The sequence below is a fragment of the Salmo salar genome, chromosome 23, assembly GCF_965601325.2.
Source record: "Salmo salar chromosome 23, fSalSal1, whole genome shotgun sequence".
NCBI lineage: Eukaryota > Metazoa > Chordata > Actinopteri > Salmoniformes > Salmonidae > Salmo > Salmo salar.
Window position 1 is genome coordinate 28,377,392 of NC_138313.1, and position 24,179 is coordinate 28,401,570.

General features: G+C 42.7%; 2 protein-coding genes across 3 annotated transcripts in view; both read left to right on the plus strand.

Moving 5' to 3' along the window:
* Window positions 1-24,179, plus strand: part of LOC100286605 (cytosolic carboxypeptidase 6) — a 471,389-nt gene that overhangs the window by 346,354 nt on the left and 100,856 nt on the right. The gene's annotated exons all lie outside the window — the stretch shown is intronic.
* Window positions 2,140-13,951, plus strand: LOC106584333 (BEN domain-containing protein 5). 2 transcript variants are annotated; one of them, XM_014169507.3, is made up of 6 exons: window positions 2,140-3,000; window positions 4,073-4,203; window positions 4,823-5,294; window positions 5,953-6,101; window positions 6,917-7,130; window positions 7,246-13,951. In XM_014169507.3, exons 1-6 carry the CDS (start codon window positions 2,820-2,822, stop codon window positions 7,440-7,442), a joined length of 1,344 nt encoding a protein of 447 aa, XP_014024982.1. In that variant the 5' UTR covers window positions 2,140-2,819; the 3' UTR covers window positions 7,443-13,951. The 2 variants fall into 2 exon arrangements, with proteins under 2 accessions (XP_014024982.1, XP_014024983.1); XM_014169508.3 differs by having other exon boundaries at window positions 2,141-3,000; window positions 4,823-5,234.

Genomic DNA, 24,179 nt, shown 5'->3' on the forward strand with positions numbered 1-24,179 from the left:
CTTGCGTCTGTCCATCGCACAGATTGGCACAGGTTCTTTGTTTTGATTGGCTGTACGCTTATGCTAATACATACCTAATGTCACAGCGTTTCCACCAGAATCCCATGTCCACTTGAAAACCCCGTCCAACACACAGGCATGGAGGCACTAAAGACCTGCTGTGATCATAATGCGAAGCCCGTTTGAATTCCAGTCACAACGAGATGACGTCCGTCTCAGCAGTCTAATTCCATCATCAACATCATTACTGCTATTATCCCATGTCTATTTTTAATACGGGGTAATGTATCACCAATAAAGATAAATGAGGGAGGCCGCGAGGAGGTAATTGGCAGGACATGATGTCTGACTCTGCACTGACTAAAGTCTACAGTGCCAACTGCTCCCAAAGCTTCAGGAAAATGTATCCTTTATGTGGCCTGAGTGCTCTTTTAATAGCGTTTGTCCTCATTGTATTACCTTCTAACTGTGCTATAAATGTGTGTTTAACATGCTGCTTTTATGTATTTAAGGGTGGGGAAACTTCATAGTTTCTTGTTGTAATGTCATTTTTACATTTGGTTTGGAGTTGTAATGGTTTTAAGTATATCTATTCTCATTCCACAGTATATAGAATTAGTGTGCAGATCTGTTATGCTACATGCTGGGGTCAGGTTGCTTGAGGTAGGATAGGGGAAGTTCAGTCTTAAGCCTGAGACACTTCAAGACAACAGCTCCTGGAATTGAGCGGTCTTATTGTGCCAGACATGGGCTTGAGGACCTAGCAATTAAACAGTAGATTAGATTAACAGTAATCCTTCATTGGAGATGAGAAACTGCTGAAATCTCTTGTCTACCAGTGAGGCTCACTGGTCTTGTTTATTAAAATGTTATTTGTCTTACTATTTCAGAATTTCAGAGAATTGTTGTTTATTTTATTTATCCTGGTAAGTTGACTGAGAATACATTCTAATTTACAGCAACAACCTGGGGAATAGTTACAGGGGAATGAATGAGCCAATTGGAAGCTGGGGGATCATTAAGTGGCCATGGTGGTATGAGGGCCAGATTGTGAATTTAGCCAGGACACCACCAGGGTTAACACCCCTACTCTTACGATAAGTGCCATGGGATCTTTAGTGACTACAGAGAGTCAGTACACCTGTTTAACGTCCCATCCAAAAGACAGCACCATACACAGGGAAATGCCCCCAATCACTGCCTTGGGGCATTATTTTTAGACCAGAGGAAAGAGTGCCTCCTACTGGCCCTCCAACACCACTTCCAGCAGCATCTGGTCTCCAATCCAGGGACCAACCCTGCTCAATGTCAGAGGCAAGCCAGCAGTGGGATGCAGGGTGCTATGCTGCTGGCAGTGATTGACAAACTGATACACAGCAAATGTTGCTATGAATATTAGCATTGCAGTACTTTGCACAACCCCCAGAGATAAAAGCAGTTACCATATTGGAATAGGAGATGAAGTTCTATTACAACAATTTAAATAGCCATCCAGATACCTGTCCTCATTCTCCGTCTGAGAAAATCTCCACTGGACCACCATATCTCTCACAACCCTCAACAAGGGAAAACTCACACTAACATAACAGCAACCTATGCCTCAAGCCTTGATGTCTGATCTGAATAAAAAAATGCAATGAAATTACAGACGAGAATAGCGTCCAAGATCTGCATGAGTTACTTTTCGATTACGACAGGCGAAGCAGAAAAACATTGTTAGTACCATTTATCGACTATGCTACTCTCTATTAAAATACAAGTGAAGAAATCCATCCCATTGTGTAACAACCTGACTATTTTACAATAGCAAACAGTTCCCTTTCTGTCAGATGGACTTTGTCATCTAGTGTAAAAACAAAAGGGAAAGATTAAAAGGTACACCAGGCAACACATTGACTGAGACACACTTGTACGCCCACAAACAAATGGAATCAGAGATCAGACCAGATGGCCTTCTTCTCTTCTCTTGGTTTCATTCCAGGGGGTTGAGGACTCAATGGGACCTACAGAGGCAGTAATAGGTGAATTTATTGATTACAATAATGATGTTTTTTTGCTCTTCTAGCTGAAAGTATCTGGAAGGAAACAGCAGGACAAAAAGCTGAAATCTTGTAGTCAGCTCACCGGGGACCATGTTTCTTGAATATCCTCAGTAGTTGAGGAAGTTGACTTTTACAGTATTTCAAACCATAATTTCTGTATGTACAAATGCCAAAATAAAGATTCCTCTAGATTAAACTTCTGTAATGAGTGATGTATAAATGTGTTCTTTATCGCAGGCAGTCACAATCACCAACAAGGTGCTATCCTTCATCTCCTTTTGAGTTACAGTTAAAGGGTGGGCTTTAAATCAATCACATTTTCTGTCCCACGAAAATGTACTTCCAATGCATAAAAAAAACGTTATGGTGCAAAAACTGTAAAAAAGAAAAAAAAAGAAAACAAGAGGTTCTAAAATGAAGGTTTGATTGAATTCCTGCCATTGTCTTTACTTAAGGATATTATGTAGAGTAGATACGTAGGTAGTGTGGCATGTTATCTGTCAGTCAATATATACACTTTATTTAATTATTTCAATGATTTCATTAATTTATTTTCAATTTAAGAAAAATATAAGAAGCTCATTCTTGTCTCTATTAGCAAGGTCTTGTGATGGAGCGCGCGGCTAATTTCCTGAAATGATGTAGACCAGGCCAGAGTAGCAGAGTGCAGAATAGAAGCCCTTCCCAATTCCCCTTTGTGTTTATATATATATATTTTTTATACTTATAGAGGGAAAACTGACAACCATATCCAAAGTGCAAGACCAAAGAGAAATAATGTATGCTTTTGTGAGGTTCTTGGAAGACGACATGTGTTACGCTTTACCCGCTTCAAATGTGAAAGATTTTAGACCTCTGCACAAAACAGATTTTGATAATCAGAAGGTGTATCTGGTTCTCAGAACAGAAGATAATGGTACAGGCCAGCCGTGCAAAGCACAGATTCTTGCCCTTGCAGGTACGTTATCTTCGTGCTCTCTTTGTTTGACTGTTTATGAATTGAAATAGTTCAATTGTTTGAAAAAGTGAGACTAGACAGCTAGAGAATAAGAAAACATGGCTTTTCGGTCTGCTGTCAAACACACTAAGTTCGCTAGCTAACGTTAGTTATCAAGCTGACAACAATGTTCTCGCTACGATGCTATTGCTAACGTTACCTAGTTTACATACGGTTATTTTTCAGGGCGGCATTTGTTGTCATATCACATATTTGCATAGTACAGCTAGTTAACGTTGGTTTTCTTGCTGACATTGTTTTTAGTTGGCTAATATATCTAACGTTAGCTAACTAACTATGTGACATTAACGTTAGCTTGCTAGCCAGCCAGTCAGCTAGCAAGCTAACGCTTTAGCTTAGCCAGCCATTTACTCATCCAGATTGTTTACTAACATTGGATACGTTATTTTAGCTAGCAATACACAACAACACCTCTATATGGTTGTTGATATAATAGCTACCTAGCTACATGATATGATGACAATCACTATCAATCGACCTTTGCTAGCTAGGTCGGACAACGTCAAGCCAGCTGCATACAAGTTAGCTAGCAATATGTATCCATCACACCGGTTATTATAGCTATCAATAACGTTTCCTCGACACATATGAGTGTAACGTTTTGTGCATGCATTCACACATGCATCGTGTGTGTAACAGAGCAGCCACACGTACATTTTCACCATCAACCGTAGCTAGGGTATTTAGCTAGATTACTAATCCTCGTGTTTGAACAGTCCCTGGCTAATGTCAGTTGAGTGCATTAACTAGGTTTGTTGTTGTTTGTCGTGCTGTAGCTAGCTAACCATTCTCGGTCCACACTGGATAACTAACTAACTATATTAGCTAGTTGGCTAGAAAACAAAAACTACATACAGCTTGTTTACTGGGGATGGGTAAAACAAGATTGAGATGAGATGCTTGGATGAACGGTCTTTAGCTGCCATAACGCTCCTGGAAAATTACCTTCGATTTTTTTTCTGTCTCGACTTTATATATCAAATGTTTGTTGACACTTAGCTCTATTTTGCAGATAACGTTGATGAGTTTGAACATAGTATAATGCAAAAAAAGATGAAAATTCCGAAGATGTCAACAAGGAATATGGGAAATTCAGTTGAGAACCACTTTGGGGAGGAACGACTGCCACTGAGACATAAAAAGGTAGGTGCAACTAAGCAAGATAGCTAGTCAACTAGTAGTCATAGTTTTCAAACTGTTAAAGCATTTCTGTGATTTGGGGCTCTGTGAAATTGTTGGTGTGTGATTCAACCTCTTCACCAATATAATGCGGTTCATGAGGAATATGAAGAATACTGATAGTTAAATTATCAAAAGACAAATTACCAACTGAGTTTTGGATGTCTCCTAAAAATCCTCCTGCTGTTTTATTGATTTTTTATTTTTTACAATATGCTGGATTAACACATGTAGCACTCTGGACAGCTGCAAATCCTCTGAGCTGCTCATCTAAGAACTCCATGACTCCACTCTTCCCAGTTCCCAGTGATTTTAGCCCATCTGTATCGTTTTGTCAAGCAAAGCCCCCCACAGCTATGGAAATATGTGGGTTTTTGACATCCACTCAACATTTTAAAAATAAATATATAGTCAAACATTCGTAACATGCGTGTTTTTATTCGACTGAAATTCTGACAGTTATGACACACCAGATCACTCTTATCACATGGAATGATAATGCAGTCTCCACATCATTATCACATTCATATCCCTTGTGCTTTAAACAATGATTAACTGCATAAAGTCCCTTTTGATTCCACAGGCTCAGACACAGGACCATGGGCGTCCCACTGCCAACTCCTCCAAGAGCTTGGCAGCGGTGGTGGCCCGCCTGGAGAGGAACGCTGTGAGTTCCTGCATGGAGGGAGAGGAGGACCTGGAGGAGGACAGGCTGGAGGAGGAGGAAGAGGAGGAAGAAGAGGAAGAAGAGGAGGGAGACTCTGGGCCTGAGGATGCGGTGGTACCGCGGGTTCTGTATGAGGAGCTGGTCCACAGCTATAGGCAGCAGGAGGAGGAGGTTAGGAGGCTACAGCAGGAGCTGGAGAGAACCCGCAGGCAGCTGGTCCAGCAGGCCAAGAAGCTGAAGGAGTATGGCAGCCTGCTGACAGAAGTGAAGGAACTACGTGACTTCAACAGGAGGCTGCAGGATGTGCTCCTCATGAGGCTAGGCAGTGGTGAGAGACACACACTCTCCAGTCACCTCTCACTGCAGCCTCCCATGCACATCTGTTCAGGTTAAGAAAAAACTGAGTTGTCTGGATTTTGAATTTGTAGATTTGGGTACCTTCTTATATTGCTTTTAGTGATCAGATGCACAGTTGATAACAGAAGTTATGAAGTATTTGGTTGTTGTCATTTGTTTTTGAGAAGGGGGGAATCACTATCAGAGTTTGGTTTTGCAAAAAATTTAAATAAATATTGAGTGTCAAGCGCTTGTTCACTCAATGCTTCCACAAAAACGTAAAATATCGTTTTTGAGTGGATTTTCCCTTTAAGCCAGTCCCATGGCCAGCTGCACATGTTTTGCATTGGGCCCCTGGGGTGTGATATGAGGGCCAGGCGGTCTAATGGACAGGCTAAAGATTAGACTGGCCAGGGTGCTTTGGGATCAGGAATGTAGTGCGCTGACCGATATTAAAACTCATCAGCTACATTAGAGCTTAGTGTGGCCAGCCACCAAGCCAGCTTACTGGGCTAAAATAGTCCCGCTGTCTCGGTGCACAGGGAAGCCTTGCTGCATGCACTGGTCCAAAGCTAAGACTAGAACTCCCTGACCACATGCTGTTGTGGATGAGTCAAAGCCTCTGTTAGTGCTCTAGGCTTGTTGTTCCTGAGAGACTACACTACACAATATGCATGTCAACTTTACTTTTGATTTTGCACCTCATACAGAGCCTATGCATGACAATGGCACTCAGACAATCAAAGCAGAGGTGGTGGAGCCCATCATTGAGCCACAGGAAGTGTGCAGAGAAGAGGCCAATACCAGCTCCAGCCACTCCCCCTCCCCAAGAACAGTCTACACTTTTAATGATGGAAAGGTGAGTCTCACCACCTCCAGCCCCCCCATCTTCCTCGCTGTGGTCGCTTTGATGGGGAGGAAGCATTACATTTTCCCTTACACATAAACTTGCATTAAATTAGCCTTCTCCTCTCCTTGAGGGTAAACAAGGCTGAGATGATTGTCCTTATTATAGCATCAGCACTGTTTATTGCCCTGTTAGTGGTTGCAGGGCTACACACGTAATTCTGCCTGCTTCACATGACGGGGGAATTTGTGTTACAAGCAGAGAGCCTCTCAGTTCAAGCGTGAAGAACAAAAGCAAATTAGAACACTCACACATTGCCTGCTATTAATTATTTCTACCGGAGGAATCTAAGTGACTGACAGGTAGCCCTAGAAAGAAAATAGAGAAAGGGTTCCTCTAAGTTAAGAGCAGTGAAAAGCTTGTCTGCTGGCCATGGGCCTAAAGCACATTAGCTGCAAAGAGAAAAGCCTTTGGATGCCAGCCTGAAGACTTCTCAGTGATAAAGGCAGGGTGGCACACATGGCGCTCTCAGCATTAGCTCACCTATAACTCAGGGCAGGCCTGTCATTCCGCTTGTAGCGTTGTTTGGTGCAGACTTACACAATGTGTCATTCTGTGGTTCTATGCCATTATAAATACTCAGTGCAATTTATCCAGGCTGGAACCCATTGCCCCTTACTTATTTATGTAGCTGCTGAAACATGGCCCTTTGATATCTTATTTGGGCTGAATGGTTGTGGGATGGGCTTTGCTGCTGTTGGTTATAGTGTGGCCTCAGATCTGAGTGTAGGTGACCCTCAATACATATCTGTGCTGCGTTACTGCAGGTGCACCTGGGCGGGGGCATCTGGGTGCAGGAAGAGAAGTGGCACCAGCTCCAGCGGACACAGGGAGATTCCAAGTTCACCAAGAACCTGGCCGTCATGATCTGGGGCACTGAGACCCTCAAGAACAGGAGTGTCACTGGTGTGGCCACCAAAAAGAAGAAAGATGCCCTCCCCAAGCCCCCACTCTCCCCAAGCAAGCTCAAAATAGTCAGAGGTAAAACTGTATAGGCCTGTTGTCAGATGTTCTGGGCACCTTTTGCAACTCAAAACGTTTGGAATATCTCTGATTTGATGAACAATACACACTTATTTATTTCCCTTTTTTGCAGAGTGTCTGTATGACCGAGTGTCTCAAGAAACGGCGGACGGCGCAGAGATCACACAAAGATTGTCCAAAGTGAACAAATACATCTGTGAAAAAATTATGGATATCAACAAATCCATCAAGAACGAGGAGAGGCGGGAATCGAAGCTGCTCATTAGACAAACCGTCAAGATGGAGAATTTCACCTACGATGGCATGTAGTGATGAAAAGTTGTCACCATACTAGAGCTCATTCTCTTTTCTTGGACTGCCGAAACAGAAGAGGGTGGGTAGGTTCATGTGTGCCAGGCCAGCACTAGAGATCCTCAGTAGGCGCCCAAGGCCCTAATCCATCAGCTGTAAGACAGCTTTACCTGCAAGACAGCTTTACCTGTCAATCAATGCAGTGTGTGGTTAAGTGTTTTGGTGTGTCATATGAACTGGTGTGAGAGATTCTTAAATCAATCTGGTTGTGAGAGAATGCAGTGGTGCTCCAACAAAATATTCTGTGTCAGAACATGACGTTGTGTCCTAATATTCTTAGTGATTTCCCTTGAAAAATAACTTCTGATTTGTAAGAAGATATTGTGGAATAATCATGCTAGTTTGTCGTGATTGAGAGGTTAGCCACACTGAAGGCCTTAGTGTTGAGGTCTCTGTGTGCTATTGGTACTTAAAGTGACGTGGGGAGGATGTTAATACTCACTTTTTCAACAGGGTCTCTCTGATATACATGTCTTAATTGATACATGCCACATTGCGCAGATATTCCATTGCCGAGAGATTATTGCTGTGTGGTCATCTAGATGGGATGCAAGGTTTGAGGTCTCGTTACCATGGGAATATGCCATTTGGATTTCCATAGTATAGAGCACCAATGAACATTAACAGTTTGGTAAAGAGAGGTTTATCATTTTGTCTGTGGTGCTTGTCCACATCAGACGTGTAACGGTCTTGAGAAGATATGTTTTCTGGATAATGATTTACAGTGTATATACCCTACTTGAGAGATCCAACTTGAGTTTATATAAATGTGATTGTTATAGTAGTGTCTTTATTCAAGCTGTCCTGCAGATCGTTCGACTTTTTTGGAGTTGTGGTACAAGATTTTAAGCCCAGAAAGGCCTTATGTTTATGGGAATCGTTGGGGACTGTGTCCTCCAGTTATTTAGTAAGATGTGATTTTAATCTAAAGTAAAGCTGATATCTTTAAACTGCACTTTGGTGTCTGAATGTGAAAGTTTGTCAGGTACTGTGTTTGTTTGGTTGTGGGTAAAGCTGTCTGCAGTGGTCAGTGTTCTGGCTAGATCCCTAGATAAAGCAGGATTCCTGCTCTCTCACAGCCCTCTTCTTTGAGGCATACCACTGGGAATGAAATGCTATATAGTGACAACTTCCAATGACATGCCATCAGAACTTTTCAAATGTTTTTTTCCCCCAAACGGTTTGTCTGGCTGTCTGCAACCTGGAACTAAATGCTGCGGATTGAATTCTCAACTGTGACCATGTGGCTAACTGTGAATCACCTGCAGGTCTGCCTGTCAAGCCTTTTTGCCTCCTCACTTTCTATGTATTTTTGGTTGTGTCTATGGTTTTTCTTTTGTATTTCTTACAGTTCGATCAATGTTTTGTTACGCTACCATATGTGGGGATATTTTAGTATATATAACTAGTCTCTTTTCACAAGTCATGTACTTTTCGGTTTTTAGTCCGACTTACACATTAACATGGTAAACTCCTGTATTTTTTTTATTTTTTATTGACATTGTAATTCCTTTGTTACCTGCCGTTAATTTTTATGTTTGTTCATTTTTTGGGGCTTTAAGCTTGATATTGTATCCAAATGTAGATTAGAAGCATCTAAACTCAAAGAAAAGAAATGTCTCTCACGTCGGTAATCTCTATGAAAAATAAACTAGACAAACCACAATTTAAAGTGATGTCTTTAGGAGTCAATATAACCCTTCCCTTATGTTCGATTCGGCCTACAACTCAATTTGACCCGTATAGTAAGTACATCACAAATGACTTTAACCTCCCAAAATGTATTTATTTTCCAGTAGCTGAGAATGTCCTCTTTCATATGCTTTTATCCCTAAATTGATAGACCCAACTGTTTACCATTTAGCCAAATGTTTGATTTACTGTACCAAAGTCGTAAATCTAAATGAGATTTTATAACATTTGACATCAGATCCCTGTCCGTCGGCCTCTGAACATCACAGGGAGAACATACTGATGTCCTTGTGATCATCAAGGATATATCTTTACTGCACAGAAAACCATTTGTCTCTAGCACAAAGGTCAAAGTCGTGGTTAAATTGACTTCAGATAAATCCACTTTGAAAGAAGGGAAGGGTTAAATTTCCCCTATTTTAAGGACGGGCTGTATTTTCAAATCAATCAATGAACGCACTTTAAATCTCTTGTGACAGATTCTCCATTTGCAAAGAAATGGATTTGTTTGCAAAACTGATTTGGTCCCAACTTATTTTGGCCATTTAGAAGAAGAAAAAAGACATGATAATCGATGCACCTTTTAAATGGTCCTGATAGGTCTGAGTTCTGGTTTATTTGTATGAACTGAATACGTGTGAAGAGTGGTCCTTAGTAAGCTATGCCTCTGGCACACAGTGCTTTATATTCCCCAGGGTTTGCCTATTCCCACTAACATGCCACTCCCCAGGCATTGGAATGGGCTTTAGGCATGAAACTAATATGTAAAGGATGTGTTTTTGTCCTTCCTGTATGAACCAGACAGCCGAGCTATACAGAGAGGAACTCTATGTTAGCTAGTTCTTTAAAATGTTGCGCTAATTTTCTGTCTGCTGCTCTCTTGTCCCATTGTTTATATTTTCCATGTTTTGACAGTTATTTTTATGTGCTTTGAATTGGCCCCACTATTTCAATGATGTGTTTTTTTTTTTTTAAGATGTAGATTAGGGTTCAGTGGGAAGTTGGGAACACTGGAAGTTCAGCTAGAATTATATCCTGGTTGAATGATTGGCAACAAAAAAAACATAGTCCTTTTTGGACACGGATGGATCTCAGTCTGCTGTTTTGTTCTTTTTACAGACAACTTTTCAAATGTGAGAAATTGCACCTTCCCCATATTTTGTAGTGCAGAGGAGGAGCTAGTTGTTAGGAAAGCCAAGCTTTATAACTGGCCCCTCCCTCCAGCTATTTAGACAGCTAATGGTTAAAAGTGGGCATGGCCATTAGGTATACAGTACATGGCCTGGCCTCACTCAGCCCTCACAGCCAGTGATCCCTATGGCCTCCCAGATGATGCTTAAGAAAACATAGGCAAAGTGTCTTGTTGCATTGCTATAGCTTTTCTGTTATTGACAGTAGAAGCATGCTAAACCCCAGACTGCACTAGGTGCCATTCTCTCTCTAGTGGTTAAACATTGGATCCATCTGTGTTACCAGACAGGTCATGTATTGGAATGACTATACAGCAGGGGAGGGTAGCTCTGATCCACAGGGCTGGCAGGATCCCTGAGCTTAGTACAAACAGACAGCATGGGGACTGGCTGGGGGGATCCGGGCAAGTTGACATATGAAACAAGCAGGGACTGTACTGTGCTTTTTCATCATCTAAAGTGATTCACAAATTCAAGGACCTTGAAAATGTGCATCACTACTGGATTGTGTGCTCTTAACTGAATGTGTAAAGATGCTGGGTATCTTGAGTGTTGTTGCGGGTGAGGGGTTATAATTAAGCCAAAATGTTGAATGCTGATAATGGAGAGGGGGGTTGAACTTGCACAAAAATGTCCCTTGCCAAGGTTTTAGTCCAGAGTTGTCTAAAGTACCACAGAGACTAAATATATTTTTGTTTTTTAAAAATTCTCCCTAATGTAGAAGTCCTGTTATCATTTCTGTAGAAATCAACATGGTCCTGTTGGGTCCTTGCGCACAGTATGTATTACATTACATGCATTTTAAAGCTTTTAGTTTGTGTGAAAACTGTTCTGCTGTGTGGCCCGCGATGAATTCCTGTGACACATGTTGTTAATGTTGTTTACTCGTTTGTTTTATGATGCCAAAAAAGGGGGGTAGTATGGTTAAATGGCGATGAAGATATAATATTAGACTTGTCAACTGAAAGGCATACCCGTTCATGAAAACATGCTGATGCTGAGGACCAGTCCAGGTTTAACCCACCAAACTGCCCAGTGTTCCTCCTACTATCACAGCCACTAGGCGTACTGACAACACTTCCTTAGGTATGCAGTGGATATGCGGTTTTACATAACGAAGATTCGTTTGTCATAGCCTCATTATGGCAGTGAGTCCCAGTGCTCTCTGAAGCCCAATATCCCCACCTCGGATACAATGGCTTTTTCTCATTTGGGCAAAAGTCCGTCCTTCAGTCTCTCTCCTCCATGACCCTGAAACCGATAAGTGTTGAGATGTCAATTCGTTAGTAGGTGAACGGAAGAGTGGCCTCTCTTCCTCGATAACCACCTTTCATCAAGGATGGGGCGGCAGGTACAGTAGCCTAGGGGTTAGAGAGTTGGGCCAGTAACCGAAAGGTTGCTTGATCGAATCCCCGAGCTGACAAGGTAAAACTGTTGTTCTGCCCCATAACAAGGCAGTTAACCCACTGTTCCCCGGTAGGCCGTCATTATAAGTAATAATTTGTCCTTAACTGACTTGCCTAGTTAAAGGTTTAAACTTTTTTTTTTTTAAATAGTCGTGTATCTAACTGGAGTCCTTCGCGGAAGAGTTTTAAAGTCTGCCACACTACCTTTTGAATCAGTTTTTGTCGTCGGAGAAAAACATGCACATGTTTAAAACCTATATGCTAGTTATAGTTTTCATCTATTAAATATCTTGCACAACTAACTAAATGTTTTTAGCGCTTTACAAGTATTATGTAAATGTCACTGCCTGATGACACGCGAGTGGAGAAGGAGTCTCATTTCATACAGGTGTATTTTCATCCATGTTCTCTCCCCTCGATTACCTTTTGACCTTTTTCAAAAGGAGGCGAGAGAGGACAGAGGAGAGGACGCCGGAGTTGGGCAAATCCAATTGAGAAAAGGCCAATGTTAAGTTTACTCTAAATGAGATAAGGTTCTTGGGGAACTTTAAGTGTAGTTCCACAATTCATTGGCAAGTATACTTCATCTAGCTTCACTGTCCTACCTCATTGCTTCTCTTGTGTTCGTCTATGATGTATATTTTTTTTAAACTATAGGAAAATACCTTATTGATAACTCATTTCCAAATGTACAGTATATGTAAACTCGTAACACCTCAGTACTACACAGTTGATATCATTATGAGGAAATCAGTTTTGTAAAAATGCTTACTAAAGATCCTACTGTCAGTGGATGCCCAGTTGTCTCCAAAAATGTATTTCAACTGATTGCTCCTTTTCACTGGTTGATGGTGCTACCAGCAAACGGGTTAACTGATCTGTCTCTTACCTCAAATGGTGCTAATTTTTTCTATGTTTTTATTCTCATTAAGTTGTATGTTATTCAAGTTGGTGATCCTAAAATAAACGACAAATCACATTTCTAAAATGTTAAACTACACTTTGCAAATACTATCAGATACATTCTGGTTTTAGCTAAATCAACTCTGCTGTTATAAGTGAAGTACATCATAATTCCTTGCTTATTTTAAAATATACTTTTAGCAGTTATCTAGGAATTGTACATTTTGGCATGCTTCAGATTTGAGAAGGTGGTAACTTTTCATAAGCACATCTCAGATAACCATTTATCTAAATACTGCTATTATTTTGCTGCATATTGGCTTTATGGGCAGTTGTGCTAAAACCAATTTCAAACTGGACTGGGCAGTTCTGTTAAAGATAGATTTGGTCCTCAGCAAATGTTTGGTTATCCACAGGTCAATGCTGTGACCACTTCTACAGACAGATTGCAATTACATTATAAGGGTATTTCTTGGCAGTGTCTCTAATATTTAGCAGGAAATTAGATATTGGGTTGGATAGGGTTGTGAAGTTACCTCTCTAAGAGAATATGACATTTACCATTCATTGTATCTTGTAAAAATGTTTTTTAGATGGGTGTGAAATGTCCTGACATCTTCATGTTGATATGGGACAATTTGAAGAATGTCAAAGAATTGTCAATTTGACCTCTGAAAAAAAATGGTTTTGTTTCACTTCTTGTTAATCTCCTTCATTCTTGCTGCTGAATATACATTTATAAAAAATATATCAATATATACGTATCAATATTTTTTCAAAATATGTTAATTGAGAGCGTGTTCAATAAGTACTGTGAACCAGAGCCATAGATATATGATGTTTATATGTACTCCATATCTGTGGCTCTGCTGTAATGATGTTGTCTTTTTAAATCCCTAGTTTCTTGGAGCCAGAGATACATGCACAGAGGGTTTGAAGAACAGTCTATTTTCTGAGATCCCACATGTTCCTGTGTTAGTTGAGGTGGGGGGAGTAGAGGGAGCCTACGTCTGTGAATGTGTCCGTGGGCACCAGAGTTTTGAAAGGGGGGGGGGGGGCTCATCAGTGTGTCCTGGGGGGGGGACCCTCACACAGTCACTATACCCCAGAGCTGGCCTATACAGAAAGGAAATGTTATAAAAATAAATGTCCTTGCAAACCGGTCACACCTCTGCTATACAACCGACTTTGACTCTTAGCATCTTTATTCTGTGTTTGCTGCACTTGTTCAATGTTCAGATCAACAAAATAAATCCAGACGTTTATTCTACCAGAACATTTGACTCATATGGCTCTTTCTTTCAAAGATTTCCTTTAATTTTGCATTCTCTCTTTTTTACCTTGTTTAACCAAAAATCTGGTTATCGCTCAAATAACACCTACCCACACTGCTCTATCCCATGTGGACAAGAGGAATACCTGTGTAAGAATGCTGTACATTGACTATAGCTTAGCATTCAACACCATAGTACCCTCCAAGCTCATCATTAAGCTTGAGGCCCTGGGTCTGAACCCCGCCCTGTTCAACTGGGTCTTGGACTTCCTGACGGGTCGCCCCCAGGTGGTGAAGGTAGGAATCAACACCTCCACTTCGCTGATCCTCAAAGCAAGGGCCCCACAAAGTTGTGTGCTCAGCCCCCTCCTGTACCCCTTGTTCACCCATGACTGCGTTCACCCATGACCCCTCGTTCACACCTCCAACTCAATCATAAAGTTTGCAGACGACACAACAGTAGTAGGCCTGATTACCAACAATGACAAGAGCCTACAGGGAGGAGATGAGGGCCCTGGGAGTGTGGTGAGAGGAAAATAACCTCTCACTCAATGTCAACAAAATGAAGGAGATGATCGTTGGCTTCAGGAAACAGCAGAGGGAGCACGCCCCTATCCACATCGATGGGACCGCAGTGGAGAAGGTGGAAAGCTTGAGGTTCCTTGGTGTACACATCACTGACGATCTGAAATGGTCCACCCACACAGACATTGTGTTGAATAAGGCGCAACAGCGCCTCATCAACCTCAGGAGGCTGAAGAAATGTGTCTTGGCCTCTAAAATCCTCACAAACTTTTACAAATGCACAATTGAGAGCATCCTGTCGGGATGTACAGTGGGGCAAAAAAGTATTTAGTCAGCCACCAATTGCTCAAGTTCTCCCACTTAAAAAGATGAGAGAGGCCTGTAATTTTCATCATAGGTACACGTCAAATAAGACAGACAAAATGAGGGGAAAAAAATCCAGAAAATCACATTGTAGGATTTTTTATGAATTTATTTGCAAATTTGCTCTTTGAATAATATATACATTTATCACGGTCCGTAAAAACAAGCAAGAATAGAGCTAATAAACTCGGCAAAAAAAGAAACGTCCCTTTTTCAGGACCCTGTCTTTCAAAGATAATTCATAAAAATCTAAATAACTTCACAGATCTTCATTGTAAAGGGTTTAAACACTGTTTCCCATGCTTGTTCAACGAACCATAAACAATTAATGAACATGCACCTGTGGAACGGTCCTTAAGACACTAACAGCTTACAGAAGGTAGGCAATTAAGGTCACAGGTATGAAAACTTAGGACACTAAAGAGGCCTTTCTACTGACTCTGAAAAACACCAAAAGAAAGATGCCCAGGGTCCCTGCTCATCTGCGTGAACGTGCCTTAGGCATGCTGCAAGGAGGAATGAGGACTGCAGATGTGGCCGAGGCAATAAATTGCAATGTCCGTACTGTGAGACGTCTAAGACAGCGCTACAGGGAGACAGGACAGACAGCTGATCATCCTCGCAGTGGCAGACCACATGTAACAACACCTGCACAGGATCGGTACAACCGAACATCACATCTGCGGGACAGGTACAGGATGGCAACAACAACTGCCCGAGTTACACCAAGAATGCACAATCCCTCCATCAGTGCTCAGACAGTCCACAATAGGCTGAGAGAGGCTGAACTGAGAGCTTGTAGGCCTGTTGTAAGGCAGGTCCTCACCAGACATCACCGGCAACAACGTCGCCTATGGGCACAAACCCACCGTTGCTGGACCAGACAGGACTAGCAAAAAGTGCTCTTCACTGACGAGTCGCGGTTTTGTCTCACCAGGGTGATGGTCGGATTCGCGTTTATTGTCGAAGGAATGAGCGTTACACCGAGGCCTGTACTCTGGAGCGGGATCGATTTGGAGGTGGAGGGTCCGTCATGGTCTGGGGCGGTGTGTTACAGCATCATCGGACTGAGCTTGTTGTCATTGCAGGCAATCTCAACGCTGTGCGTTATAGGGAAGACGTCCTCCTCCCTCATGTGGTACCCTTCTGCAGGCTCATCCTGACATGACCCTCCAGCATGACAATGCCACCAGCCATACTGCTCGCTCTGTGCATGATTTCTTGCAAGACAGGAATGTCAGAGTTCTGCCACAGCCAGAGCCCGGATCTCAATCCCATTGAGCACGTCTGGGACCTGTTGGATCGGAGGGTGAGGGCTAGGGCCATTCCCCCCAGAAATGTCCGGGAACTTGCAGGTGCCTTGGTGGAAGAGTGGGGTAACATCTCACAACAAGAACTGGCAAATCTGGTGCAGTCCATGAGGGGGAGATGCACTGTAGTACTTAATGCAGCTGGTGGCCACACCAGATACTGACTGTTACTTTTGATTTTGACCCCCCCCCCCCCCCCCCCGCCCCCTTTGTTCTGTTATTCACATGTCTGTGGAACTTGTTCAGTTTAAGTCTCAGTTGTTGAATCTTGTTATGTTCATACAAATATTTACACATTGAGTTTGCTGAAAATAAACGCAGTTGACAGTGAGAGGACGTTTCTTTTTTTGCTGAGTTTAGTATTATGAATGAATTTTGGTTTATTTGGTTGCATTTCGTAGTGTGACTGATTTTACTAATTGAATTAGTACTGTACAAAGTTAGAGGTGTGCTATTTGATAGATTCCCCCACTCCCCCTACCTCAGGCTTCCAGTGGGGAGACCTGAGGTCAACCTACCCCCGCCCCCCTCCCTATCTCGTACTTCTGAGTGGGAGACCTTCCCAGGCAGTAGCCTGCCTAGATCTTCTGAGGGCTAGGCGTCCCGTCAGGGGGTCACCTGTCGACAATTTCCGGTGAAATTGGAGGGCGCGCAATTCAAATAAATAATCGTAAAAAGTATGGGTATTAAACATCTAGGTATATACAAGTGTCTTATATCGGTTAAAAGCTTAAATTCTTGTTAATCTAACTGCATTGTCAGATTTACAGTAGGCTTTACAGCGAAAGCATGCCATGTGATATTTTTAACCAGCACAGGCTTCATAAAAATCACAAATAGCGAATAAATAATCACTTACTTTTTGAAAATCTTCCTCTGATTTGCAATCCAAAGGGTCCCAGCTACAACATGCATGGTCGTTTTGTTAGATAAAATCCTTCTTTAAGTCCCAAAAAGACAGTTCAGTTGACGCTATCGATTTGAGTTCAACATGCAGACAAAGGAATCCAAAAAGCTACCGCTAAAATGTGTTAAAACAAGTCAAACTACATTTATATTTAATCCTCAGGTACCCTAAAATGTAATGAAACTAATATTTCATACGGAAAGAAGTATGTTCAATAGAAAAGTAAAATTAGCAAGTGCGCGTCCTCTTCGTCATACGCCCACAGACTGATTTCCAACTCTGACTCCCTATACCAAAACTCAAAATTCTTCCACGTTTTGGAAGAAACAAGCCTGAAACCTTGAATAAAGACTGTTGACATCTAGGGGGAGCCATAGGAATTGCAATCTTGGATCTGGAATTGCATAGGACCCATAGCTTTCCATTGTAAGAGCATGGGCTCTCAAAACAATACATTCTGGGTGGTTTTTCTTTGGATTTTCTCCTACCATATCAATTGTGTTATAGTCTCATACATTATTTTTACATTTCTACAAACTTCAAAGTGTTTTCTATCCAATAGTACCAATTATATGCATATACTGGCTTCTGGGCCTGAGTAACAGGCAGTTTACTTTGGGCACGTCAGTCAAACGGAAATTCTGAAAAAAGGACCCTAGCCCTAACAAGCTCACAAACTAGAATTGGGCACCCACTCTGACAAGGTTAATTGACCCACAGTTCCACACGGTGACATGATATCATTGACGTGATGTGCAAATGAACGATAGAAAACCGATCGTGCAAATGTCACCATTCCATATTTTTTTGTGCGGTTGCCCCGTGCCGACCCCGGCAAGATGGCGGCTGTATATGTCGCCCATACCTAAATCTGCCACTGCAGGACACGTACAGCACCCTATGTCACAGGAAGGCCAAAAAGATCATCAAGGACATCAATCACCCAAGCCACAGCCTGTTCACCCTGCTATCATCCAGAAGGTGAGGTCAGTACACGTGCATCAAAGCTGGGACGAGAGACTGAAAAACAGTTTCAATCTCAAGGCCATCAGACTGTTAAATAGCCATCATTAGCCAGCTTTCACCCGGTTATGCAACCCTGCATCTTAGAGGCTGCTGCCCTATATACACAGACTTGGAATCACTGGCCACTTTAATAATGAAACACTAGTCACTTTAATCATGTTTAAATAATGTTTACATACTGCTTTACTCATCTCATATGTATATACTGTATTCTATTCTACTGTATTTTATTAAATTCAATAGATTTGTGTTTATTTTTGTGAATTGTTAGATACTACTGCACTGTTGGAGCTAGGAACACAAGCATTTCGCTACACTCGCAATAACATCTGCAAAATATGTGTATGTGACCAATAACATTTGATTTGATTTGATTTGACCTAAGTCTCAAGCTCATGAAATTGTCTATAACTTTGGCACTCTTTTGTTGTTGACAGCAACTTTGACTGGAGTTGTGAAACCACGCAGGCGGACAAATACAGATGAGCCCAATGATACATCACAGCTCTGCCGGGCATAGCATACACAAATCAGACACCTTGTTTGGTATTTAGATTAGCATTATGGCATTTACAGTAGATCACACATAAGCCCTGTATGCACTCTGAATTCTTTTCCTACCATTGCTGAGATCAATCCTCACTCCCCATCTCTTCCTGTGGCTTTGACTTTGGATTTGGGACACAGGCTGGCAGGCTGTGCCTGATGTGCTGGCTTCACACTAGGCGGAGTGGGCTGGGGATTAAAAGGCAGATTGATCTGGGTATCAGACAGAGATAAGCGGACAGGGCTCCCTGATTTATTGGGGAAACAGGAAGTTAACATCAGCCCACATGCTGCAGTGGCACACAAAGTAGGAACTTTGGCAATACTGGGGGTTTAGAATGTATGGAAATGTCAAAGTCCCATTGTAATATAAAATCTGCAATTATTACAGTGATTGAAAATCTCAACCTTTGACGATGTGGAGGTGGGGGGACAGATTTTGGGTTGTTTTTCACTGAAGTAGTCATTTGTATATTGTTGTTGAATATTGCAGTGAAATGGCATTCCTTGTGAGCAGGCCTCTTAGCCGAATCCACCTGTCTCCTATCTGTTTACCTCACAATGAATTTCCATATATTATTGCCTTACTAAGCAAGTGTGTTGTGCATCTAGGCTTTTTCTGTACTCAAGGGGACTGCTCAATGTCATTAACACTAACAGTTACCACATGGCTGTAATGTATTGCTCCATCCGTTATTGACAATGAGATGATTCAGTGTAGCAATGATGGATGGATTGGCCTGGGAGGAACAGCCAGTGCTGGGCTTTGTATCCTCAAATCAAATCAAATTGTATTAGTCACATGCACCAAATACAACAGGTGTAGACCTTACAGTGAAATGCTTATTTACGAGCCCCTAACCAACAATGCAGTTTAAAAAAAATACAGATAAGAATAAGAAATAAAAGTAACAAGTAATTAAAGAGCAGCAGTAAAATAACAATAGCGAGATTTTACAGGGGGGTACCGGTACCGAGTCAATGTGCGGGGCCACCGGTTAGTTGAGGTAACATGTACATGTAGGTAGAGTTACTATGCATAGCTGATAACAGAGAGTAGCAGCGGAGTAAAAGACGAGGGGGGCAATGCAAATAGTCTGGGTAGCCATTTGATTAGGTGTTCAGGAGTCTTATGGCTTGGGGGTAGAAGCTGTTTAGAAGCCTCTTGGACCTATACTTGGCTCTCCGGTACTGCTTGCCATGCGGTAGCAGAGAGAACCGTCTATGACTAGGGTTGCTGGAGTCTTTGACAATTTTTAGGGCCTTCCTCTGACACCGCCTGGTATAGAGGTCTTGGATGGCAGGAAACTTGGCCCCAGCGATGTACTGGGCCGTTCGCACAACCCTCTGTAGTGCCTTGCGGTCGGAGGCCGAGCAGTTTCATTTAAGTCATTTAGCAGTTTCTATACCAGGCAGTGATGCAACCAGTCGGGATGCTCTCGATGGTGCAGCTGTAGAACGTTTTGAGGATCTGAGGACCCATGCCAAATCTTTTCAGTCTCCTGAGGGGGAAAAGGTTTTGTTGTGCCCTCTTCATGACTGTCTTGGTGTGCTTGGACCATGTTAGTTTGTTGGTGATGTGGACACCAAGGAACTTGAAGCTCTCAACCTGCTCCACTGCAGCCCCGTCAATGAGAATGGGGGCATGCTCAGTCCTCTTTTTCCTGTAGTCCACAATCATCTCCTTTGTCTTGATCATGTTGAGGGAGAGGTTGTTGTACTGGCACCACACAGCCATGTCTCTGACCTCCTCCCTATAGGCTGTCTCATCGTTGTCGGTGATCAGGCATACCACTGTTGTGTCATCGGCAAACTTAATGATGGTGTTGGAGTCGAGCCTGGCCGTGCAGTCATGAGTGAACAGGGAGTACAGGAGGGGACTGAGCACGCACCCCTGAGGGGCCCCTGTGTTGAGGATCAGCGTGGCGGATGTGTTGTTACCTACCCTTACCACCTGTGGGCGGCTCGTCAGGAAGTCCAGGATCCAGTTGCAGATGGAAATGTTAAGTCCCAGGGTCCTTAGCTTATTGATGAGCTTTGAGGGCAGTATGGTGTTGAACGCTGAGCTGTAGTCAATGAACAGCATTCTAACATACATGTTCCTTTTGTCCAGGTGGGAAAGGGCAGTGTGGAGTGCAACAGAGATTGCATCATCTGTAGATCTGTTGGGGCAGTATGCAAATTGTGGTGGGTCTAGGGTTTCTGGGGTAATGGTGTTGATGTGAGCCATGGCCATCCTTTCAAAGCACTTCATGGCTACAGACCTGAGTGCTACGGGTCGTTAGTCATTTAGGCAGGTTACCTTAGTGTTCTTGAGCACAGTCACTATGGTGGTCTGCTTAAAACATGTTGGTATTACAGACTCGGACAGGGAGAGGTTGAAAATGTCAGTGAAGACACTTGCCAGTTGGTCACCGCATGCTCGCAGTACACGTTCTAGTAATCCGTCTGGCCCTGCGGCCTTGTGAATGTTGACCTGTTTAAAGGTCTTACTCACATCGGCTGCGGAGAGCGTGATCACACGGTCTTCCAGAACAGCTGGTGCTCTTATGCATGTTTCAGTGTTATTTTCCTTGAAGCGAGCATAGAAGCAGTTTAGCTCATCTGGTAGGCTCGTGTCACTGGGCAGCTCTCGGCTGTGCTTCCCTTTGTAGTCTGTAATGGTTTGCAAGCCCTGCTACATCCGACGAGCGTCAGAGCTGGTGTAGTATGATTCGATCTTAGTCCTGTATTGACGCTTTGCCTGTTTGATGGTTCGTCGGAGGGCATAGCAGGATTTCTTATAAGCTTCCCGATTGGAGCCTTGCTCTTTGAAAGCGGCAGCTCTAGCCTTTAGCTCAGTGCGGATGTTGGCTGTAATCCATGGCTTCAGGTTGGGGTAAGTATGTACAGTCACTGTGGGGACGACGTCATCAATGCACTTATTGATGAAGCCAATGACTGATGTGATGTACTCCTCATTGCCATCGGAGGAATCCCGGAACATATTTCAGTCTGTGCTAGCAGAACAGTCCTGTATCTTAGCATCTGCATCATCTGACTATTTTTTTTATTGATCTAGTCACTGGTGCTTCCTGCTTTAATTTTAGCTTGTAAGCAGGAATCAGGAGGATAGAATTATGGTCAGATTTGCCAAATGGAGGGGGAGGGAGAGCTTTGTATGTGTCTCTGTGTGTGGAGTAAAGGTGGTCCAGATTTTTTTCCCTCTGGTTGTACATTTATCATGCTGATAGAAACGGATTTAAGTTTCCCTGCACTAAAGTCCCCTGCTACTAGGAGCGCCACCTCTGGGTGAACGTTTTCTTGTTTGCTTATGGTGGAATACAGCTCATTCAATGCTGTCTTAGTGCCAGGCTCTGACTGTGGTGGTATGTAAACAGTTACAAAAAATGCAGATAAAAACTCTCCAGGTAGGTAGTGTGGTCTACAGTTTGTCGTGAGATACTCTACCTCAGGCGAGCAATAGCTCGAGACTTCCTTAGATATTGTGCACCAGCTGTTATTTACAAAAATACATAGTCCGCCGCCCCTTGTCTTACCAGACGCCACTGTTCTATCCTGCCGGTGCAATGTATAACCAGCCAGCTGTATGTTGATAGTGTCGTCGTTCAGCCACGTCTCCGTGAAGCATAAGATATTACAGTTTTTAGTGTCCTGTATGTAGTTTAATCTTCCGTGTAGGTCATCGATTTTATTGTCCAAAGATTGCACATTTGTTAGCAGAATGGAAGGAAGTGGCGGTTTATTCGATCGCCTACAAATTCTCAGAAGGCAGCCCGCTCTCCTGCCCCTTTTTCTCCGCCTGGGATCTGGGCCTGTTCCTGAGAAAGCAGTATATCGTTCGCGTCGGCCTAGTCAGACACATTAACCGAAAAAAAGGATTCTGCCAGTCTGTGGTGAGTAATCGCAGTCCTGATGTCCAGAAGTTATTTTCGGTCATAAGAGGCGGTAGCGGCAACATTATGTACATAATAAGTAAAAATATAAGTTACAAACAACACAAATAAACAAACAAAAAAACACAATTGGTTGGGGGCACGTAATTCGTCTGCTTTCTTCTCTGGCGCCATCTTACATACTGAGTCTCACCGATTCTCAGAACACTGTGTCCTTAGTCAATGCTGCAGTACTGGTGACACATTCATCTTAAACCCTCAGTTTATATTATACAGTGAATAAGGTTATTAATTACAATGCCTTTATATTGCTGTTGGTTTTAAAAACCTATGTTTAGGACAACACAGTGATAACAGGACTGCATACTATACCGTGCATTTTAGCAAACATGATCACATACTCCATTGCCACAGTTTTGACCAACACATCACAGGAAATCTACTGTATAATCAAAAGGATCTGAAAACAATTTGTGCTAGGTGTTTGGTCCCTCTCAGAAACCATTGCCTTTTTTGGATATCTAAAATGACGTGGCAGTTTAATATCTCATTTACAATTGTAGGAAGAGGCTGTGATGTGACATTTGCTGTAAAAGCAAAAGCAGTTCTCAAGATGAGAGTCTGAATAGAAACCTGACAGCGGTGATCAGCTCCGCTGTTCTATTTAGATCAGGCCTCATACAGTGTAGTTCAGTTGTATGGTTTAATTCTGTTGGGCCAGTTTGGTGTGACCCGTCTGCTGCCTTGCAGTTAAAACACACAGTTGAAGGATCCCCCATTCATTAAGGGAGGAAATAGTGACAGAAGGAGTCAACCATTATTTCTAAGGATACTGTGTGTGAGCACTGGAGTTCTTAGCATTGGCTGGTAAATCATTCTATTTTGGGATAGTTGGAGAAGGAGAGAGGGTTGAGCGTCACCTCTAAATGTACGCTTGCTGCCAGATCATCAAAAACCTTGGTGACCCTGAACACTATTTCACTCTCAGCGCTTGAGTTGCCATTGGTGACGGGTGGGAGTCCGGAGAGACATCAGCTCCAACAAGGATTGGTTTAATCAGCGCTGCTGCTCCCAGGCTCCCGTCCATCCGACTACAATTGATGTGCTGTCAGATAGCTAGGCCACGGCCGCCTGGTGCAGTCAGCACCTACTGATGCTTCACATTTAATCCCTTACCTGGGAGTTGGCTTAATTGGGTAGATTCTAGGACAAATGCTCTGGACACGAGTTATGGAAACTGAAGGAAATGGAAAGTGTGTAGAGATACATGTGTAGAGATACGCCCTGCATGCATCTGTTTAGAATTCCACAAGTTAAGATCTCTCTCCATAATAAATGGTGGTCTTTTGACAGTCTTGAAGCACAGCAGTGTGTGTGTGTGTGTGTGTGTGTGTGTGTTTGTGTGTGTGTGTGTGTGTGTGTGTGTGTGTGTGTGTGTGTGTGTGTGTGTGTGTGTGTGTGTGTGTGTGTGTGTGTGTGTGTGTGTGTGTGTGTGTGTGTGTGTGTGTGTGTGTGTGTGTGTGTGTGTGTGTGTGTGTGTTGTTTGTGTGTATGAATTCAGTAGATCAGTTAATAATATGTAGCACACTTAAATACCCTGACCTAGTGAGATATACATGGCGGAGGCTTAATCAAGCTAGCCGTCTTGACTACTTTCT